Raw genomic sequence first — 21,609 nt, forward strand, 5'->3', positions numbered from 1 at the left:
GTCCTTTTACATGTTATAATTGAGTATTCTTAAGTACTGTAAGTCGGTCCTCTCTAAGTCAGTATTTCTGTTACGTTTGGCAATAATAAACCAAGCATTATAAATAGGTGTTATGTGTAAGGAACAAAATACCCCTCAACATAAAGGACTGGCTCCTCTCCAGTTGAAGTACAACTGGAGTGGATCCTAATTCAACAAGTAAAGCCCAGCACGTGAAACATTCAACGAAATGAAGAGTAAACTGTAAAAGTCAGGGTTGAAACTCCAAACCTCTATTCTGGTACAACATTAAATCATAATTTATCCCAAAAGTGTAAACTGATAAAGAAAAAATTGAATTTAATCGTTTAATTCATACATTTTAACGAGGTAACATGAAGAGTTGAGAGTCATTTATGCATACTGCAAGGCAATTTTTGATTGGGGGTGATCTGAAGAGTTGAGAGCCACTTGGGTATACTGCGGAGTGAATAATTGTTTTCAAAATGATGGCAAAAATGGGGTCTCGATCACTAACCATGACGAGAGGCATTCCACGCAGTTTGAATACCTTTCAATCAAATCTAGACTGAGAATTAAACTATTCATAAAAGTTGAGTACTGTAAATCCAATAATAATGCGGAATTTCTTTCATGGGCATCACCTCAAGAACAGTTGGAATCTTCAATAAGCAAAGGAGTGAGGGGAAGAAATCTGAGAATGACATTAAGAAAGCCAACTTCTCTAAACGTAGTATGTTTGAAAATAAATACCGCATGATTACATGAATTGATAACAATACACCTGAATGATTACAACAACAGTGACAAATATCAAACCCGCTAATCTTATTCCCCCTCTGACAATCCAAAACCCAATCTCCTTTACAATCCACCTCAGACTTTCAATGACAAGAACTGAAGCGTGGCGGTTGCGTGCCCTATCCACGTGGCAACATATATGTACAGCCTGAAACAGCAGCGCGCCTAAACCGAGAGTAGCCTGAGTAGGGTGGATATCTTTCGTGGGATTTTCAAGGCTACAGATCAATGGCCTGCTGCTGCGGGACAGATTTTGTAGAGTTGGAGTCCCCTCTTCCATTAAACTTAGATTTATCCTTGATGGCCTTTTGATTGCTGGGTGCCCCCTTCACAACACTTCTATTAGGATGCCTCGCTGATTGAGAGGGAAAACACAAAACCAAATAAATAAACTGCAGAAAAAGTGCTGGGAGAAAGAAAGCATGGCCCCAATCCAGTCTGGAATATTATCATCTTTATTTCATCATTTGAGTATCAATTTCATGATTAGGATTTAAAGTCGATGTTGACTCGTCTTTTAATTATTTTAAATAATGTGAAATCATATACACCATTAAAGGCACTAACTTTAGATCTGACTATGAAATGAATACTATTCATTTTATTTGAAATTGAGAGAATTTTTGTCATTCCAGTCTAGGCTACAGGTTTTTCAAAGGAGGGAAGCACCGGGATTTAGGAGGAGAATGGCTACATGCACGTGAACGGGAAGAGAGAGAGAGAGAGAGAGAGAGAGACTCACCGTTGTTAGGTAGAGACATTCGCTTCTTTGCCTGTTTATCTGATTGTGTGGATCTCTCTTTTGGATTGCTGTGGGATCTCAAACCAATTCCAGGCCTTAAGCTAGCTTCATCAACTGGATCATCATCCTTGGGTTTGGGTTTGGGTTTGGGTTTGGGAAGCAGCGTATTGGATGCCTCTTGCATCCCTGCTGACTTACTGGGTGAAGAACCACAGCCATCAGAATGAGAGGGCCCCATTTTCTGACTTGAAAGGTTCGGCTGAAGATTTGATGCAATTGTTTTCTTGCCAGCAGATTTTAAGTGAGGTTTGGTTTCATTCTTGCCCTCATCTGATCCATTTTCGTGTACCATCACTCCATCCCTGAGATTAATGTCAAGCAAGCGGTTCTCCCAAGGACGGACAGCCATCCATCTTTCCAACCAGTTCCAACCCCAGCTGCTTTTATCTGGTTCAAACCCAGAGGGAGCAGCCTGTTGCCTTGATCCAGCCTGCCACTGCAGGAATAGAAATAGATCTTATATGTACGCCTCTAAGGTCAACTAACATCTCGAAAAGAAAGGATTATAGTACACAAATTCACTGGAGGGGATGTCTATTTGTATTGTTAAATTATCACTTGTCCCAAAAGTTTAAGTATTAAGAAAGAGATGAATTTAATCATTTATATTCTAACACTCTCCCTCACGTGTGGGCTCAAACTCCCCCTTAATAGGTGAGGCTCAACACGTGGGATATTTTAATTGAAATGAGAAGTGAATGATGGAGACAAGGTTCGAACTCAGAACCTCTACTCTGATACCATATTAAATTATCACTTATCCCAAAAGCTAAAGTTTATAAGAAGAGATGAATTTAATCAATTATATTCTAATATGTATATCAAATTGACAACTACCCCAGTCAAACAAGCATTCCTAATTTAGACATCAGGAAAGAAGGTATAATCTATAACAAATCGATCAATAAATATGTCCTAAACCTTATGTTTTTCCTTAGAATTCTAATTCTTTAAACTAGAAAGGCAAATTCTAATTTCTATCCCTGAGGAGTGTCCACGAAGTATTGGATATGTCCTCTCTAAAATAAAATAAAAAATAAAAATCTATTAAAAATTGGAAATCAAATTTCTAAGGTGTAATGTCCAAGAAGTGCCTATTTCCAAGCACAAAAATGGCTCCCTTCTACTTGGTAGGTACTTAGTAGGACACCTATAACACCAGCTAGCACACAAATCCCTGATGAAGATTGAATACATATAAAAATAAGAAGAAAGGAGGGGGGGAGGGTACCAGCAAGGTTATTGAACAATAGCTGTGCTTTTGCTTTTTCTCTTTTTTAGTTCCTTGTTTTGCTGGGATGAATAAGAGCTTGCTTTAACAGTAGTATACATGTATAACACTCAAGACGATCAATGGCAATGAAAATAGTAATTGAATGTGCAGAGGTATAAGTATGGAAGGGCAGTGAGCCAGTGACACCTCTATTTGCCCTTATTTTGCAAGGACCGCATAGCATTCAACCAAATAAGATTTATCCATACAGCAAGAATGAAATGTTATAAAAGCCTGGAACAACATATACACAGATGTGACAATCAACTTTGGGGGTTTATGGCTAGGAAATCAAGTGTACACCACAGTACAACATATGGCCAAACTTGCAAACCTCAAACAGCTTCAAATTTGGAGAAAGTAACTTGAAATTTTGGTTAAATTTGAACTAATAAAAGCTCAGGGTCATGAAAATGCCACAACTTCAGGTGATATTAAGGACATTTTAACAGTATAAGACTCTAATATCAAGTTCCAGATCAAAATCCTAAGTTGACACCCACAGTCAGTAGAAGACATTATAGGCCAAGTTCAGAAGTGTATGCCCTGACATGCAAGTTTCATCCTGGCTTTTCATTTTGAGTTCCTCTTTCTCACTATGGACCATGCTTCCGATATCTAAGTTCCTTTTATGGAAGTAAATTAAACTTCTAAGTAGAACTTGCGGCTTTGTAATCCAACAAAAGGTTATAATACTTTACCTGATGAGATAACGCATATGCCATGGCTCTCTCACGCTTAGCTGCAGCCTCCTGCCTCTTTAACAATTTGGCTTGAATTTGTTCTACAGATCCCGCACTATCACACCACCCATCCTGCATCACAGTCAGAAGTGTCGTGTAACGCTCTAGATGGGCTAAACAAAATCTGAGCTTCTATTGGAAAATAAGTTCGGAAATTAAGCATATACAATGTTTCAATAACAAGTAGTTAAATGAAAGTGATGTAAAACAATGAATACAATGTCAGTGGTATAATATGTTTCAGATCATTTTTTTTTATAAGTAAATAAGGTTTTATTGAAAGCGTAAGGCGCCCCTAAGTACACTGAAAGTATACACAAGGAAACGCCTAAGAAGGCAAAGAAAAACGAATGTTTCAGATCATTACAGTATATAAAGTTAATTACATGTCAAAACACCATCCCAGTTACTATAGCAGGGGTCCCATAATTGAAAGTGTTATGTGGGAACAATTGGGATTTCTATGCAACTAGGTCCACAACAGAGTAGACTGACATATCAAGTGGGCCCCAAAAACATCACAGAAATGTAGGAATGCTGTATGCAGCAGAAAGAATCGTGTCCATAGCCTCCATCCTTGAAGCTGAATGCCTCATTGTGCCCAACCTAGAAAGACCATCTACTGAAGCCAGGAGAATCTTGAAAAGCCAAACCAGAAGCAAAGAAGAGTATGAAGTGGGAGGGAATGAAGTGACAATGCACGAAAAGCAGTGAATCAACTCCCAACATCGTCAAAATCATGCCAACCTAATTTAGGTTCATCCACAATAAGAACTAAATCCAAAATAGCCACCGTGACATAGTGTCAGTAGATGGAATTTTGAAGAAATGAAAATCTAAGCCTGGGCAAGAACTAAAAATAGAAATTATCTAACGAAAAAAAAAAAAAACATAAAAGAGATGGAAACCATAGATATTGACTGTCACCAAAGCCTCACCACCTGATAGAAAACAGGAGTCCATGGAACAGCTCCAAACATCCAAAAATTCTGAATCACTCTAATTTATCTGAATTATGTTTGGGTAAAACCCATATCTTGAAGAATGCAACATGCTAACGAAATGCTATTATCCAAAACAGCAAACAATTATGAAGAATGCACAGATACAAAATGTGACACATGACACATTCGATACAATACGGATATACTTTTTTTTTTGATAAGTAAGAAGAAAATTTTATTAGAAAAACGAAAAGCGCAATCAAGTTACAGGGGGTATACAAGAGAGACAATTAAGAAGAAGAAGAAGAAAGCAATACAAGGAAATCGTTATAACTAATCTCTAGAGGTGCTAAATACGCAGCCGTCCAGGAGTACAAAGAATGAAGAAAAAAGGAAGTGAGCTCCTCTATGGTTCTTTCTCTGTCCTCAAACTGTCTATCGTTGCGTTCCGTCCACAAGCACCACATAAGACAACAAGGAGCCATCTTCCATACGACCGCACTACAGGACCGTCCCCCCGACCACCAACATGCAAATAAGTCTATCACCCGAGAAGGCATCACCCAATACAGACCGAACCGGCTAAGGATGACATACCAAAGAGCGCGTGCAACCTCGCAATGAAGAAGAAGATGATCCACAGTCTCCCCGGTCGTTTTACACATGCAGCATCTATCAATCACAATGACACGCTTCTTTCTGAGATTGTCCAAGGTGAGGATTTTCCCTAACGCTGCCGTCCAAGCGAAGAAGGCCACTTTCAATGGGGCCTTGGTCCGCCAAATACTTTTCCAGGGGAAAAAAGAAGCTTCTTTGCAGGCAAGAGCCTTATAGAATGATCTAACATCAAAAAACCCTTTGCGAGAGAGGGTCCACCAAAGCCTGTCCCCCCCATCTTGAGTCACCTTGGATGCATACAGTAAGGAGAAAAAGGAAGCCATAACGTCCACCTCCCAATCGTGAACATCACGGAAAAATCTGACATCCCACTGATAGGAGCCACTTACCACTACCAAATGGTCTTCTACCAAAGAATCCTTGACACAAGCTATATCATATAGAACTGGAAAAGCTTCCTTGAGGGACATCTCTCCACACCAAACATCATCCCAAAAACGAATTCTCGACCCATTACCCAAGATAAGTCTGGTATATCTACAAAACAAGCTCCACCCCTTCCTAATGTTCTTCCAACTCCCCACACCGTGAGACCCAAGGGGATCTAAGGAACACCAACCAGCCCTAGTAGAGCCGTACTTCGCATCCACCACGGATCTCCACAGAGCTTCTCTCTCATAAGCATAACGCCACAACCACTTCCCTAACAGCGCCTTGTTGAAAATTCTCAAGTTTCTTATGCCCAAACCACCTTCAGAAATAGGATGACAAACCTTGGACCAACTGACCAAGTGGTATTTGAATTCGTCGCCTATGCCACCCCACAAAAAGTCACGATGCAGCTTCTCAATGCGACTAGCAACACTGGAGGGAATAGGGAATAGAGAGAGAAAATATGTAGGAAGGTTGGAGAGAGTACTCTTTATAAGGGTAACCCTACCCCCCTTCGACAAATACAACCGCTTCCAGCTTGCCAACCGCCTCTCAATCTTCCCTACAACTTCATCCCAACAAGACTTAGCCTTGAAAGGAGCTCCCAACGGAAGACCAAGATACTTTATAGGAAGAGAGGACACTCCACAACCCAATATGTTAGCCAGACCGTCCATATTATCCACCTCACCCACAGGAACCATCACAGATTTGGCCAGATTAATCTTCAATCCTGACACAGCTTCAAAAGAAATAAGTAGCATACGAAGATAATGAAGATGATCAGACTTAGCCCCACAAAAGACTAAAGTATCGTCTGCGAACAATAGGTGAGAAATGTTAATAGCTTCGCTGTTGCCAGAACCCACAGAGAACCCTGAAAGGTAGCCCTTTTGAACAGTAGCGACGAAGAACTTACTAAGAGCCTCCATCACAATGACGAACAATAGTGGTGACAGAGGATCACCCTGTTTAAGTCCACGAGAGCTACTGAAAAAACCGGTTGGGGAGCCATTCACCAGCACAGAGAATCGCACCGTAGATATGCAGTGCGCTATCCAAGAGCACCATCTCTCCCCAAAGCCACATCTTCTCAACATATACAGTAAGAAATCCCAGTTAACGTGGTCGTAGGCCTTCTCAACATCCAACTTACAAAGTAACCCTGGTTCGCCGGATTTGATTCGACTATCCAAGCACTCATTGGCAATAAGAACTGAATCAAGAATTTGCCTGCCTTTCACAAAAGCATTTTGAGGGGATGATATAATCTTCTCCACCACCTTTTTGAGTCTATTTGCAAGGACTTTTGCAATGATCTTGTACACACCACTAACAAGACTGATAGGACGAAAGTCCTTTAGATCCACAGCCCCAGACTTCTTCGGAATTAAGGCAATAAAAGTGGCGTTAACACTTTTAACAAACTTGCTTTGAGAGTGAAAGTCCCAGAAAACCCTCATAAGATCTGTCTTGATCACATCCCAGCAGTCTTGGAAAAACGCAAGAGAAAACCCATCTGGACCAGGTGCCTTGTCTCGATTCATGCTTTTCACCACCTCTAAGACCTCCACCTCCTCGAAAGGAAGTTCTAAAGAAGAGGCCTCAGCTGCATCCAAGGTGTCGAAAGCAATATTATCCATTCTAGGTCTCCATGGGAAGGGTTCTGTAAAGAGAGACTCATAGAATTGAGCCACATGTTCTCTGATAACCTGCTGGTCGGATGAAACAGAGCCATTGATGGAGAGCGACTCTATGGAATTAGACCTCCTGTTCGAGTTAGCAATCCAGTGGAAGAATTTAGTGCATTTATCACCCTCTTTCAGCCACAGAACCCTAGACTTCTGTCTCCAACTAATCTCTTCCTGCAAGGTAGAGTTCTCCAGATCTCTGATGACCGCACATTTCCTCTCCTTTTCTTCAGAAGATAAACCTTGTTGTTCCTCCAACCTATCAAGAGTACATAACTCTTCCATGTGCAATTTTCTGCGAAACTCCACATTGCCAAACTCCTGTTCATTCCATCTCTTGAGATCAACCTTTAAGGCCTTAAGCTTTTGAGTGAAGATGAAGCTAGGAGAACCCTGGAAGCGATAAGATTCCCACCAAAGCCGAATCCTATCCATAAACCCTTCAGCCTTCAACCACATATTCTCAAACTTGAACGGTCTGGAACCCCATTGAATGCCACTACAATCCAGAAGGATAGGGAAATGATCAGAACACAATCTAGGAAGCCTTTTCTGAATAGACCCTGGAAACTTGACCTCCCAATCTGGAGAGACAAGAAATCTGTCAATACGAGACCAGGAGGGGTTCTCCTGATTATTGGACCACGTGAAAGTCCCTCCAGCGAGAGGAAAGTCCATGAGGCCCTGCTCGAAAATAAAGTCTGAGAACTCCATCATAGCAGCGTTAAGGCGACCTTCCCTAGACCTTTCAGCAGGAAAACGAATGACATTGAAATCACCCCCAATGCACCAAGGCATCTCCCACCAAGAAGCAAGGCCAGCCAGCTCGTCCCAGAGCAATCTTCTAACAGAGTCAAGGTTAGGACCGTATACCCCCGCGAAAGCCCAAGCAAAGTCATCGGCAACGCTCCTAAAAGAACAAGCGACAACAAACTCCCCCACATACACATCTAATTTCTCAACAACCCTTCTATCCCACATGATAAGAATACCACCAGAGGCCCCGCATGAGGGTAAGTAACACCAATCAACGAAGTGACATCCCCAAAGGCGCCTCACTAAGCTGTTGGAGATGAACTCCAATTTGGTTTCTTGCAAGCAAATAATGTCTGCCTTCCATTGTCCAATTAGGTTTTTAACTTTCAACCGCTTGCTACCCTCATTTAAGCCCCTGACATTCCACGAGAGAATTTTTGGCTTCATAAAATACCTCCAGTCACCCTCCCTTTACACCTACTCTGAGAGCTGCTTCCGCTTCTCGCATCATAATTAATAGAACAAGATAATCTATTAAGTTCTCTATTGAACTTATTGCCCGCTTTCAGAGAAGAACCCGTCTCCTTCTTGTCATTTTCAGCAAGGATAGCCTCGAACACGGCTGAAAGCTGACCTTCATAGCCATCACACGTGACCCCCACCGACTGGCTATACTCCATAATCGCCTTCAAGAAGTCCATTGAAGATATTTTACCGGATAAACCCCTGAAATTATCACCCGGACAGCAGCACAAAGGAGCCGGCTCTTCCTCCGGGGGCACAATAAGCTTCATTCCCTTCGTGGGCCCCAAACCGGAAGGGGAGAAGAGAGTAATAGAGGCATCTTCAGCTTCTAACTCCGAGGGATAAAAGCCCGAAGGCATCAAAGGATCCAACGAACTCCGACCAGCCCAGACAACCATCACTGAGTCTGAACCCATCCGAACTGTGGCAGGGACTTCCGGAATTTTAGGTACAACCTCCAACCTAGAACCGGGAAGCTTAGACCCAATATTAAGAACCGGCTGGGAGGTTAAACTTTCCAAGGCAGGGACAACAGTCAGCCCTCCAGCGCAGAGCTGAGGTGGGCATATGCCGGTGTCCACCACGTTGAAGAGTTGCCCGGGACCTAACTCCAACAGCTTGGAGTAGCATGCTGGAGTTTGGATATCGAGAGGAGCAGAACCACCACCGTCAGTCTCTGTGCATCCCGCAGACTGCATCGCACTCCTGGCTATACCCTTTTCTTCCTTTTCTTCCCTTGTATCCGCATCTATGATAACAGGACGAGACCCCCGCTCTGGCCTGGAAGCAGACTCGACGCATGTGATCTCCAAAGACGTGATCGTCGTAGGAGGAAGACAGAACCCGCCAGAAGTCGACGCTCCCTCCGGAACACTCCCACCGAAACCCGACACTGCCAGCGGTTCTGTTACTGTAGGCGTTACTATAGGCGTAGCCCGATCAGCTGTAGAAACACTTGGGTTGGGCTTAGATTTCGGAACCCAGCAAGTCCTCTGCTTTTTCTTCTTTCTGTTCTTTTTTCTCTTCCGCCTGTCACCATTGGGCTTGAAGCCCGGCCCAACCAACAGCAGCCCTTCACGCACACAACTCAGTGCTCGGTCCACCTCATTTTTCAACTTCTCCAGCTGGCTCTGCCAGAGCAGCAGGGAAGGTAGCGTGTCTTTCCCTCCAAACTTCTGAAAACCGTCGCTTTTTTCACCAAAGGAGTAGTCTGACTTGCCTCGGAAAACAGCATGGGACTTTGCTTCCGAAATAGGAAAACTCCTGTCCCCCTGCACCGTGTTGAAGGCATAACGGTCATGATGGTCTTTACCCAAGAGTTGCTCCGGCTGAACCTTCTTCAACCCTTCCTCCTCCGGTCGGCGAGGACCTGTGCATAGCACTTCAGCGTAAGATGGTGCTTTGTCTGTGGTTGAACCAGTAGCAGCGTCAGTGCCGGCTCCATTATCTTGAACCCGCTCCATCGCAGGCGGAGGTCCAGTCCGTACCAGAACTTTCCCTGCTGAGTCTGAGAGGAAGTCCCTGGTCTACCCAGCTCAGCCAAGAAACTGCTCCATCCCCACCCATTCCGTCCTTCAGGAATGTAAATAATCCCTTTCAAACCTCCCAAGGCATAGGCTGCTACTTCGATAAAACTTCCAGCTGTGTTGCCTCCTCGCCTAACAATGAAGACCTTGGACCTCTCCCTGAAAGACCTTACAAAATCCTTCCCTGTAAACCTCAGTACACTCTCCAGGGTCGAGAGCAACCATCCACAGCTCTGGGCACCAAGCAGTACGAGCCCTGAAAATCTCCTCCTCCTTTCCTCCACTCTTACCACCGAAGCACCTTCTATCACCGAGAAGACAAACGTCTTGGATTCCACACAGCACCACCTCTCCATTCCTAATCTACTCTAAAGATCCTCAATTAAAATTAAAGATGGATAATTAACTCTAGCTTTCTATCTGTGTCATTCAAGAGAAACTATCATCTTCTTATGCGAAAACCCCAGCAATTCCAAAAACTCCATATTTGAGCACCGGAAGAAACATTGCAAAAATCCCAATCCTAATACGGATATACTGATATGGAAAATTTCGAAAAGCAATAGAATTACACGTCAGGGACACATTAGTGAGTAAATATTATTTACAATCTGCACATTTCTATGGCACAACAAGGTTAACAATATTATCTTTTACAAAACAATAATGAAGTTTTAGCATTCGCATCTTCAAATACTTATGCTACATATTCCCCTTTCACATATTTGCGTGCTTACTACATACTTCTTGCATGTCTAACTCAAAAAAAAAACAAAAACAAAACAAAAAACCAAACCAAAAAAAGAAAGAAAGAAAAATTGACAATTTTTTTTTTTAATTTTCTTTTATAAGTAATTCATTATCGTAAATAAAGAGCAAAGATGCGCAATTCTTGCACACATGGAGTATACAAAGAGAACCCCTAATCTAAAGAAAAAGAACACAAACTCAAAAAACCTGCAAAACTAGAAACAATTAAACTATGATGTGCAGATATTCAAGTATAGAGAGTGTTGAACATTATCTTCCTCAACGCTATCACCAAAGTCTCTGTATCTTCAAAGCTCCAAGCATTCCTCTCTTGCAAAGACACTACATTAAGCATAACGCAACCAACCTCCAAACTTCCATAGTTGTACCACGCCCAACCTGTCCTCCCCAATTGACTACCAAGTCGATCACCCTTCTAGGCATAACCCACTCTACACCAAACATATTAAGAATGGAGTTCCATAATTCCCTTGTTACTTCACAAAGAATCAATAATGATCAATAGACTCTTCACTCTTCTTACACATGCAACACCATCAACCACCACAACATTCCTATTTCTCAAATGAGAAGTGATTGATGCACAACTGTTGTGCAAGAATATTTTCCCTTCTTAAATTATCAAACGTCAAATTTTTCCCCAATGCTGATATCCACAAAAAAAAAAAAAAAAAAAAAAAAAAAAAAAAAAAAAACCCACCCGCGAGGAAGTCTTGACTATCCATATACTCTTCCAAGGAAAAGAGGATCCATTCTGGCTAGTTAACACTTGATAAAACGAATTCACTTCAAACTTGCTCCTTTTGGAAGGACTTCGTCCTATTCTATCCTCCTCTCCTTATCTTAATTTTTTTTGATAAGTAATAAACTGACTTTATTAAAAGCGTCAGGCGCCCCTTAGTACACCGGCAGTATACAAGAGAAAACGCAATGCTTGAAAAAAAAAAAAAAAAGAAAAAAAAAAGAAAGAAAGAAAGAAAGAAAGAAACCCACCAACACCATCCCACGAGAGCCAGAGCTTACAAGAACAAAAACACCCCAACCCAAACCCTCAAAGAACACACAACAAACCCATCCAAGAACCCTCAGAACCCAACACCCTAAAACACGACACCCGTACCCCAAAGCATACAACCTCAAAGTACACCCGTACCCCAAAAACACCTCCTTATCTTAATTTGAAAGCATACAACCTCTCAAAGAAAGATACTACCACCTCCACCTCTCAATCCTGAACTGATCTAATAAAACTTACATTCCAATTAATAATCTCTTCTCGAACCTACATGTTATCCGCCACCCACGCATCTTTTCTCTGAGCAATACTAAACAAATCCGAATAAGAGATCTTCAACAGACTATCCACACACCACACATTATGTCAAAAAATAACCATTGACCAATTCCCCACCTCAAATCTAACAAATTTGGAATACATATCCCACCCCCTTCTTATATGTTTCCAAACTCCCACTCCAAATGTCCCCATAACCTCCTTAGAGCACCAACCTCCTCCTATACTATCATATTTGGTCTCTATCACCAATCTCCATAACAGCATCTCTATAAATAGCATATCGCTACAACCACTTTCCCGAAAGGGCTTGATTGAACTGAATCAGATTTCTAACTCCTAACCCACCTGATTTTATTGGAGTGCAAATTCTTGTCCAATTCACAAAATGGAATTGAAACACCCTCAATACCACCCCATTAAAAAATCCCTCTGCAGTCTCTCAAGCATAGTGGCCACTCCCACTGGGATAGGGAAAAGAGGCAAGTAATACGTGAGTAAGTAATCTTAACTAGAATCAATTTACCACCCTTAGATAAATAAAGTTTTTTTCATCCAGCCAACTGACATTCCATCTTTTTAATAATGCCATTCCAAATAGAAGTGGCCTTAGAAGAAGCACCCAATGGCAAACCCAAATACTTCATTGGCAACGAAGAGACTCTACAACCAAGAATACTCGCCAGTTCTTCTACATCTTCCACTTTGCCTACAGGAACAATTTCTCATTTTGCTAAATTGATTCTCTTTCTCATTTTGCTAAATTGATTCTCAATACCAGAGCTACTTCAAAATATAAGAAAATACACTGCAAATGTCGAATTTGTTCAGAATTAGCATCACAAAAGATCATCGTATCATTAGCAAACAGTAAATGAGGCACTACAAACTCTACATTATTCTTTGACCCCACTGAAAAACTTGTCAAAAGACCTCTATTCATTGTTGAAGTCATCATCCGCTTCAACGCTTCCATAACCACCACAAACAATGGCGGCAATAAAAGATCCCCCTATCTCAACCCACGAGAGTTAGAAAAAAATCCGGATGGTGTTCCATTTACAAGAATGGAAAATCGCATTGTATATCTACAATGCAAGAACTCCCAATTTACATGATCATACTCCTTCTCCAAAACCTTAAAAAAAATTTATACATGCCCAATTGTGTTCCAGCCATGTCCCCAATACATACAACACATGCCAGGTGTGTGTCGAGTATGTGTCAATGTCCCCGTTATCCACAACTCCAACCCCACCTCTAGAGTAGTGCCAATTCTTCATGGATGAGGAGTTCAATCTAAGCTACTAACACCAAAATTAAAATTTGTAACACAGTCCCGTTGCACACGAGAACCACACCATTAAAAGAATGGTGTTAAGGCCGAAAGAAGTACATCCCTTACCCAGGACACACTCACCTGAATCTTAATCTTAGTGAGGTGTTTGAATCCTTCTCACCCCTCCAGCTTCCCGGTTTTTTTTTCTCTCCTTTAAAATGATGCATCTTTTTTAGCCCTTTTTTAGGAACACAAATCATGACAGAGGTAGCTTCCATGAAGAGTCAATAGAATACTTCTGATCAAGGAAACATCAAAGCCCTGCAAGAGAGCATTTTTCAATTTACCACGAAGTTTGACATGGTTTCCATCATTAAACCCCAAACGCATTAAGTACAAGGCTACAAGCCACACCCAGTATGACAGCCTACGTAGATGGAAAAGGTTCATAACTGAACTACTAGAACACAGATGCCAGTTACTTTTCGCTAAACTTAGGGGAAGTTTAAAGGTTGTACTGTTCCCATGACACTACAGCCTGTTTACCTAAAATCTGAAGGAGATAAAGGTTGTATTGTTCCTATGCCAGTCTTGAAAATCTTCAAGGAAATGGAAAGGAAGAATGAATCTCCCTGCATTGAACCTTCAAGGGCTTTCATAGAGCCACTAAAAACTACTCCCAAGGAAACTACATTGTTAGATTTTTTGGTTGGCTCATTCGGTGTCCAAAACTTGTTTTTTATGTTTATTGGGACATCGGTAGTTGTTGTACTCAGGTCTAGTGTAAAGATGGTGAAGATCTCCTCTTTAAGAAGACAAGTAATGCAGCTAGCGTCCGGACATGGAGGACACTTGTCCAGATATGATGGAGATCCTAGAAGCATATGTTTTGTCATGTTCCCCGAGTGTTCGAACATGCTCCAAATACTGGCATTGATGTCCAGACATGGACATTGTTGTTTGGACGTGGCTACTGAATAGGTCAGAGAGTACATGTTCCCTAACATATCTAGACATGCTAGAGAGCATGGATAGGTCAGAGAGCATCACTAGCAATGATGTTCAGAGATAGAGGTCACATGTCCAGACATGTGGAGATCCAACAGTGCATGTTCCCTACCATGTGCGCTGATGTCCAGACATGAAGGCTGATTAGGCATGAAACCCTAATCATGTCCGGACACAAACTTCTCTCAACATTTTGATTCTGTTTTTCCTTTTTTAATAAGTAAATATGCAGGTCAAACATTTCATCAACCCATAAGAAGGGCCCAACTCATAGGTCAAACAGTTTAACCCAGAGGCATAACTGAATTAATTGTCCTGGTGAAGATGTGAACCTCACAACCTCTGTTACTGAGATGTAGATTTCATTATTAATTAAAATTCAAAGTAAGATGACATCTGAATGAAAGTATCTGAAGTTGCTTACTTCTATTTCTCGAACACGAGCCTCATTTGCAAGTTGTTGCTGAAGTTTCTGTTGTTCTGTTTGACTTTCCAATGCTATACGAACACGCCTGGCTCGGACACGAGCTTGAACTCTCACCAAAGCTTGCATACAGCGGAGAGTTATTGCAGCTTGTTTTCTCACAGCATGGCCCCTGACAAGGGCTTGAAGTCTTACCAATCCTTTCAAAGCTCGTAAAGCTCTCCTAGCCTGATACGTATCAGAAAACATTTTCAAATTGATCACAATAGTTAGGCTGAAAGTGCTTCTAAAAGATAATTTAAAAAAAAAAAAAAAAAAATCAATTTAACAGACTAAATGGAGGTCAATAATGTATGTTCTCCATGATAAATACAAACTGCATCATGAAGGTAAACAAGATGTTAGAATATTAATTAAATGATTATATCAACCATTTCCTACCAGTTAAAGTTTTTGGGATAAGTAGTACTTTAACATGGTGTCAGAGCAAATATCCTAAAGCCTCGTTTGGTTTGCGGAATGAGTATTCCATTAGGAAAGGAAATATTTATTACAGAGAATAAAAGAGAGTCGAATGGAATAGGTATTCCTACTCCTTAGTTTGGTGACAATACATATACTTTAGTTGGAATCGAATTAAAATTACTAAAAAAACCCCACATTATTTTTTTTTTAAAAAAAAAAAAAAACTAAAATAATAATAATAATAAACAAATAAATAAATTGAATAAAAACCAGCTGATAATTGCATAACAAATAATCAAACCATATTTCTCTCTTCATTTATTCTGCCTCAAGTCATTACAGCAGTCCTACATTCCAAATATTGTCCTACATAAAATAGAGTGATATCAAGAAGGAAATGCATTGAGCTGCTTCATGGTCAAAACAAGATGAAGCTCTAGGTAGGGAAGTAGTTGTCAAATTACAAAACCAGTTACCACACATTTTAATTTCTTTTCACTATTTCAAATAGAAAATGACGAAGCCATATTAATCTTGAAGGGGAAGTGCCCTATGACAGATTATCCCTGTAATTGTTGCTTTTTTCACAAAAGTGGGCCTTTGTGTATAAAATTAGTGTGAAAAAATCGTGCACATAAGTCAAGGTTCCTATTTCTCCCAGACTAGCCGACCTACCTTGTGTATCTCTATATTTATATATATATATATAAAGAACAAGTAGTAAATTCTACCTCATCAATTCAACTTAGTAAGACAAGATTTATGCGATAGCAGGGGACCCCGTAATTTAAGACAACTACACAAATGAAGTTCAACAAAACAATTGCAACAGAATGATGCTAAGAAACAGGATCCTGGATCTAGAGTATATATATATATATATATATATATATGGAAATACCAGAAATCCACGAAAAGCAGTTTGGATACGTGTTGCAGCCCATTCTTCTCTCACAATTTGCTGATCATAAGCTGCATCCTGTGCTTGAAGTGAATTGGAATTGGAGCCGGCAGTGTCGGGGTTTGATTGAATACTGGAATCTCCAACTGGTGGGGCAGTATCATGATCGAACTCATATTGAATTTTATCATCAATCTCAATGGAATGTTTTCTCTGGTGCCTAAACTTGCTAGCAGCTGTTCTCTGTCATGTGTAAAAAACAAAAAAGAAACATGTCAATAAGATTAACTCTGAACCATTTTACTTCACTCTGTATGCTTTGTAGGTTTCCTAGTTGTTTATGCACCAACTGAAGAAATCCCTAAAGGATTGAAATCACATGATATCAGAACATAAACCATTTTAGAATACAACAGCAAAATTCCAACAATTTTTCTATACTAGCAAGCATGATATAGGCTAGCTATGCAGACAAGGCCCTATTCTGCAATGACCAGCAAGATTGGTAAGTCACACTTGCAACTGGTGGTCTTCAACCCACAACCTCACTCTTTACCTAATTCTTATGCAGGGAAGAGGTGCTATTGAGCAACAGCTTATTGGCAAATCATTGCCAATTATTTCATATATGCCATAAAAATGTCAAGGATATTCATCCCCCTAACCACAAGATTTGGTGATGACCAAGTAATACCAAATCAAATAAAGCTAAAAAATGTCAAATACTTCAAGGTAACCACAGAATAGAAGATTTGCAGCAAAACACTTAAAATGAAATAATCATTACGCAGATGGATTTATATAATCCATGTAATTAAAAAAATACAAAATAAATATAAAAAAATAAATAATAAATAAAGAGTAAAAAAATAAAAAATAAAAGAATACTCAGCTACATGTTTCTCTGACTGCTCTGGTTTGTTAACTTCACATTTGATCTAACATAAATACTATAGGAATATGTAATAAAAAAGGATTGCTTAAGATGGACTATAAAAGTTGTTTCCACAAATTTCCAGGCTTTATATTTGTAGATATTCGAACAATTGTTTTCCGCTCCAGCACTCAATAATTCTTAGTCGTGTAGTTAACTAACAAGAAATGAGCTAAATTTCCAAAAACAAATAAAATAAGCACCAAGCAATTCATCTGGTATTTATGGACAAGATAAGACCACTCTAGCAAATTTTATAAGGGAAAGAAGATAGAGAATAATTGGGGTCAGGTCAGGAGCACTAATCTGCTGCTATGAATTAGCACAGAATTTGCTGCCAGACATAAGATAAAATATTTTATCTGAAGCAAGCAAGATAGCAGAGTAACTTGTAACAACAAATGCAACTTCAACAACAGGCTCACATGTAATTACCAAATTTTCAACCAGAACTAAGCATTGAGAATATAGAAAATTGAATAACAAAAAGCTTTAAAAAATGCACACATTTTCGTCCTTCTCTGAAGACTGTGACTTTTCTGATTTCTTCAAACCAACCAATGCTTTAATCCATTTTCCAGCTACACCCATGGTGTCGGTTACTTTAACTCAACCAAATATGGACCTGCAAGAGGAAATTGTTAGCCACCAGTACGTAGTTAACTTACAGCAAATGAAAAACAAAAAAAACAAAAAGATAGAAAAAATGTTTAGAAAGAGGACAGACAATTTAACTTCTTAATAGCATCACATTCATTTGATGAAACATGCCACTGAGATTAAGATTCTGCACATGCATTCCTTGCCATAAATACTATCAAATAAATATAATGTGAAATACAGCTAAAGTTTATCCATACGAGGTATGAAGCCTTGGTATTTTTATTTAAGACATTTGAGATTTATACTTGGTAATTAACCCAACAGCCTGAGTGATTCACTCACGCATGGTTGTGATTTCATAAATTAAGAATTAAACAGCACAGAAATTGGGATCATAAAATCAAACAGTATCCCGTGCATTGCATCGGCATGACAACCCATATAAAATACTCTCTATATTTGAACAGCAATATGACAAAAGAAGGGTCAACTTAGTATGAGCACAGCAGGTTCAACATCACCATCTTCTGAACAAAAGGAACATCATTCCCAAGAAGAATAACTTCTTGCAATATAGGCAGCATGTCCCATCTTGGATATAGTTGAGCTTTTTCCATTGGAGTATTCAGTAGATCACATGCTTTGAAGCAATTACTTAGCTCAAAGACGGGGAACCATCCCTTCGTATATAAATTTTCAGTAAAGTTCCGAATAAACAAAATGATTATTTAAGATTCAAAAACATTGGTTTAGACAGCATCTCGGGCATCCAAATACCCCACCCCCCAAGAAGACCACGTAAGGTCAAGAAATCAATCTATTATCCATTGAGTTAAGGATTGGCTACAAGTAACCTGGAATAAGACTCGGCAGTACGGCTGAAGTATGGAGGAACATGGATTGGCTTTCCAAAGAAAAAAAAAAAAAAAAAAACCAAAAGAAATGAACATGGAAAATGATAGCCCAACCAACACCATAGTAAGAAATCTTATGGTCGACAATGCGCTGACATAAAACCTTAAACTTGCAAAACTGAAAAGACACGGAATTCATCATTTCCATATCACCAACCTCTCGATGTTAACCTACAAATCAAAGCCCTTTGCAACTTCACTTCAACAAATAAAGTTGTGTCATAACCGCCAACCTCTCGATGTTAACCTACAAATCAAAGCCCTTTGCAACTTCACTTCAACAAATAAGGTTGTGTCGTAACCGCCAACCTCTCCAAGTTCCAAATGACCTCCTCATATCTTAACCCCTGGAAAAAGATTAAAAATAAATAAATAAACAAAAACCTAAAATACGCATTCTTCAAAACACACCAGAATTGATGAGCAACAAAAATTACGTTTCATTAACTTGAATCAATTCTTAAGACAATGCAGATCTTGTAAGCAATTAAAGTTGCAATTGTGAAAGAGGAGAGTAAGGCTCGAAAGTACCAAATTCCGAGAATTTTGAATTTGAGGAGTTAAACAAATCCAAAAATGCAGCAGAGATAGGATAAGATCACGGGAGAAAGAAGGCCATTGGCCAATAATATGTAACAACGTAGATCCGCAGATCACGAGCTCAATTTACACGAAGGACGTGAATGAGAAACAATGGGAGGTACCTTTTAGGCCGTTGATCTATCTCTGAATCAGTCAAACTAGGTCAAACGTCCGCCTCTCCATCTCTTTCGATCTTTCAATCGCTCAGATTTCCGATTTTCGAAGTTTCATCCTCTCTCTGGAGCTCTGATTGAGGTGGCTTCTGATAATTGAAGATAAATGCCGGCAGAGAGAGAGAGAGAGAGAAAGAGTGAGCGAGTGAGTGAGGGGGACCGGTGTCGGCTAAAGTACGCCGGGAGGGGGTTGGGACACTGAGAGGGACGACGTCGTATGGGGAGGATCGACCTCAGGTCGTTGTCAGACACAAGGGGACAAAAGGAGTCAATCACGGGACATGTCAACCCCACCCAATCAATTGGGTGGCGCCACGTAAGCATTGACCGGGTCGGTTTGATAAAAGAAACAAAACAAACAAATAATATCCTGAAGCAGTTGGAGGGAATATAACTTAAACTTCTGCCTCCTTTATATTGAACCGGTTTTTTTTTTTTTCCTATTAATTTATATTGAACCGTTTTTTTATGAACCGTTGTTTGTTCGTGTGGCGTGCTCCCATCTAAGCACTAATTTATGATTTTGATGCCAACTTTTGTAGATCAATTGGCTACACATGCAGATCAGTAGGGTCTCCTAATAGTGTGTAATCTTGATCCTTTTACGAGTCATGATTGCATCTCACATCATGGAGAACACTTTCTAAGTGTTACGTCTGTTTTGGATAAGTAAATTTTTTATACGACTAGCAAACTCAATACGAAATTAATGAGTTAAAGTTGAAGGATTTGATTCGTTTAATTAAATTAATCGAATTAGGATCGATTGACCTGTATAGTCTTGTATTCATACTTCGATACGGCCCGAACACGACACGCGATTTAATGACAGATAATTTTTTACAAAACTCGCAAACCCAATACAAAATTTTTTTTGTAAAACACGACCCCGAACCTTAATACACAAACGCAAGATACACCCCTATATCTACTTTGTCCATTGTATAGAATCTCATTTCTATCGCACTCAATATGATAGCTTCAGAACCGAAAGCTTCGACACTATGTTTAATGAACACAGTTAAAAATAAATTATTTGAGCCGTTTGGGGAATAATCATCCCCAAGGCCCAAATGAATCCAAGAGGAGAGTTGGGCCTTCTTAGGCTCGACTGGTAATGTGGGCCATCTGACTAAATGTTACCCAGGAGGCTTGGCTACGCTCAGTTGGAGGGACGACTCTCTCGGGGGAAGGACGCAGCTAGGCAACTGAATTTGATTTTAACTCTCGGAATCGATGAGGCTATACCAAAGGCATCTCGGTACAAAAAGGAGGTAAGGTGCACTTGCCTCCGATAGGAGCGAGAAGCCCAAGGCAGAGGACTTCCGGCATTTATTGAAGTATTTAGCATTTATTAATATTTTCAGCATTTAATAAAATCGCATACTCAAAACATCAAATCGAATTAAATGCCTGACATGCCATCAAGGCTAGGCAGCTCGCCTAACTTAAGATGCCATCCTAAGTATCTTCGTATCATATCCAGTTACTATGTGCATCATTAGCTATGATGAATGGTCATTAATGTAATGATTTTAGTATATCTTCACAACACAAGTGAATAAGAGAAGAACTATAAATAAGAATAAAGATAGGTATACCTAACAATAATGACATTGACTCACTCTCTTCAATTCTCCAATTGACTTAGGCATTAGAAGAAGTCCTGCCGGCCAACTCCTAGTGTGCCTTAACTGTTTTGCAGGTCCCAATTTTGTGGATCAGTCGAGAGTGAGTCGTTGCTTCTAATTGAGGAGGTCCAACCATGAGCTGACGTGTCACCATACCGGAAACTGAATCAACACTCTTCATACCATGTAAACCCAACTGGCAAGCCCGTATCTAATGGGCAATTATATATATATATATATATAACTCATGGCTTACGTTTCATCTTCCTCAACCTTCACTATTGCCACTCAACCCACCCATCCAACTTCAACCCCACTTACTCTAACACTACTATTTAAATACGCGGCATTTAAATTTAGAATTTGTAGTTTAATGGATAAGGGAAAGAGAATTAAGATAAGTGAGTATAATTAAGCTAATGATTGGCATGAGGGGGATTAAGCAAAGGGTTAGTGAAACAAAGAAGGGCACCTAACACTTAGAAAAATTAATTAAGAATATATAATAAAGGTGTCGCT

The 21,609-nt window shown here is 40.0% G+C and overlaps 1 protein-coding gene across 2 annotated transcripts; it reads right to left on the reverse strand.

Annotated features, from left to right (window-relative positions):
* Positions 1 to 680: 680 nt before the first annotated feature.
* On the reverse strand, positions 681 to 19,643 carry LOC133877774 (protein IQ-DOMAIN 5). Of its 2 annotated transcripts, XM_062316177.1 has the most exons (8): positions 19,409 to 19,643; positions 18,862 to 19,051; positions 17,695 to 17,812; positions 16,254 to 16,496; positions 14,888 to 15,115; positions 3,578 to 3,691; positions 1,544 to 2,039; positions 681 to 1,156 (listed from the first exon to the last, which is right to left on the reverse strand). In XM_062316177.1, exons 3-8 carry the CDS (start codon positions 17,776 to 17,778, stop codon positions 1,020 to 1,022), a joined length of 1,302 nt encoding a protein of 433 aa, XP_062172161.1. In that variant the 5' UTR covers positions 17,779 to 17,812; positions 18,862 to 19,051; positions 19,409 to 19,643; the 3' UTR covers positions 681 to 1,019. The 2 variants fall into 2 exon arrangements, with proteins under 2 accessions (XP_062172161.1, XP_062172162.1); XM_062316178.1 differs by lacking the exon at positions 18,862 to 19,051.
* Between the last annotated feature and the right edge of the window lie 1,966 nt (positions 19,644 to 21,609).

The sequence above is a fragment of the Alnus glutinosa genome, chromosome 9 (assembly GCF_958979055.1).
Source record: "Alnus glutinosa chromosome 9, dhAlnGlut1.1, whole genome shotgun sequence".
Lineage (NCBI taxonomy): Eukaryota > Viridiplantae > Streptophyta > Magnoliopsida > Fagales > Betulaceae > Alnus > Alnus glutinosa.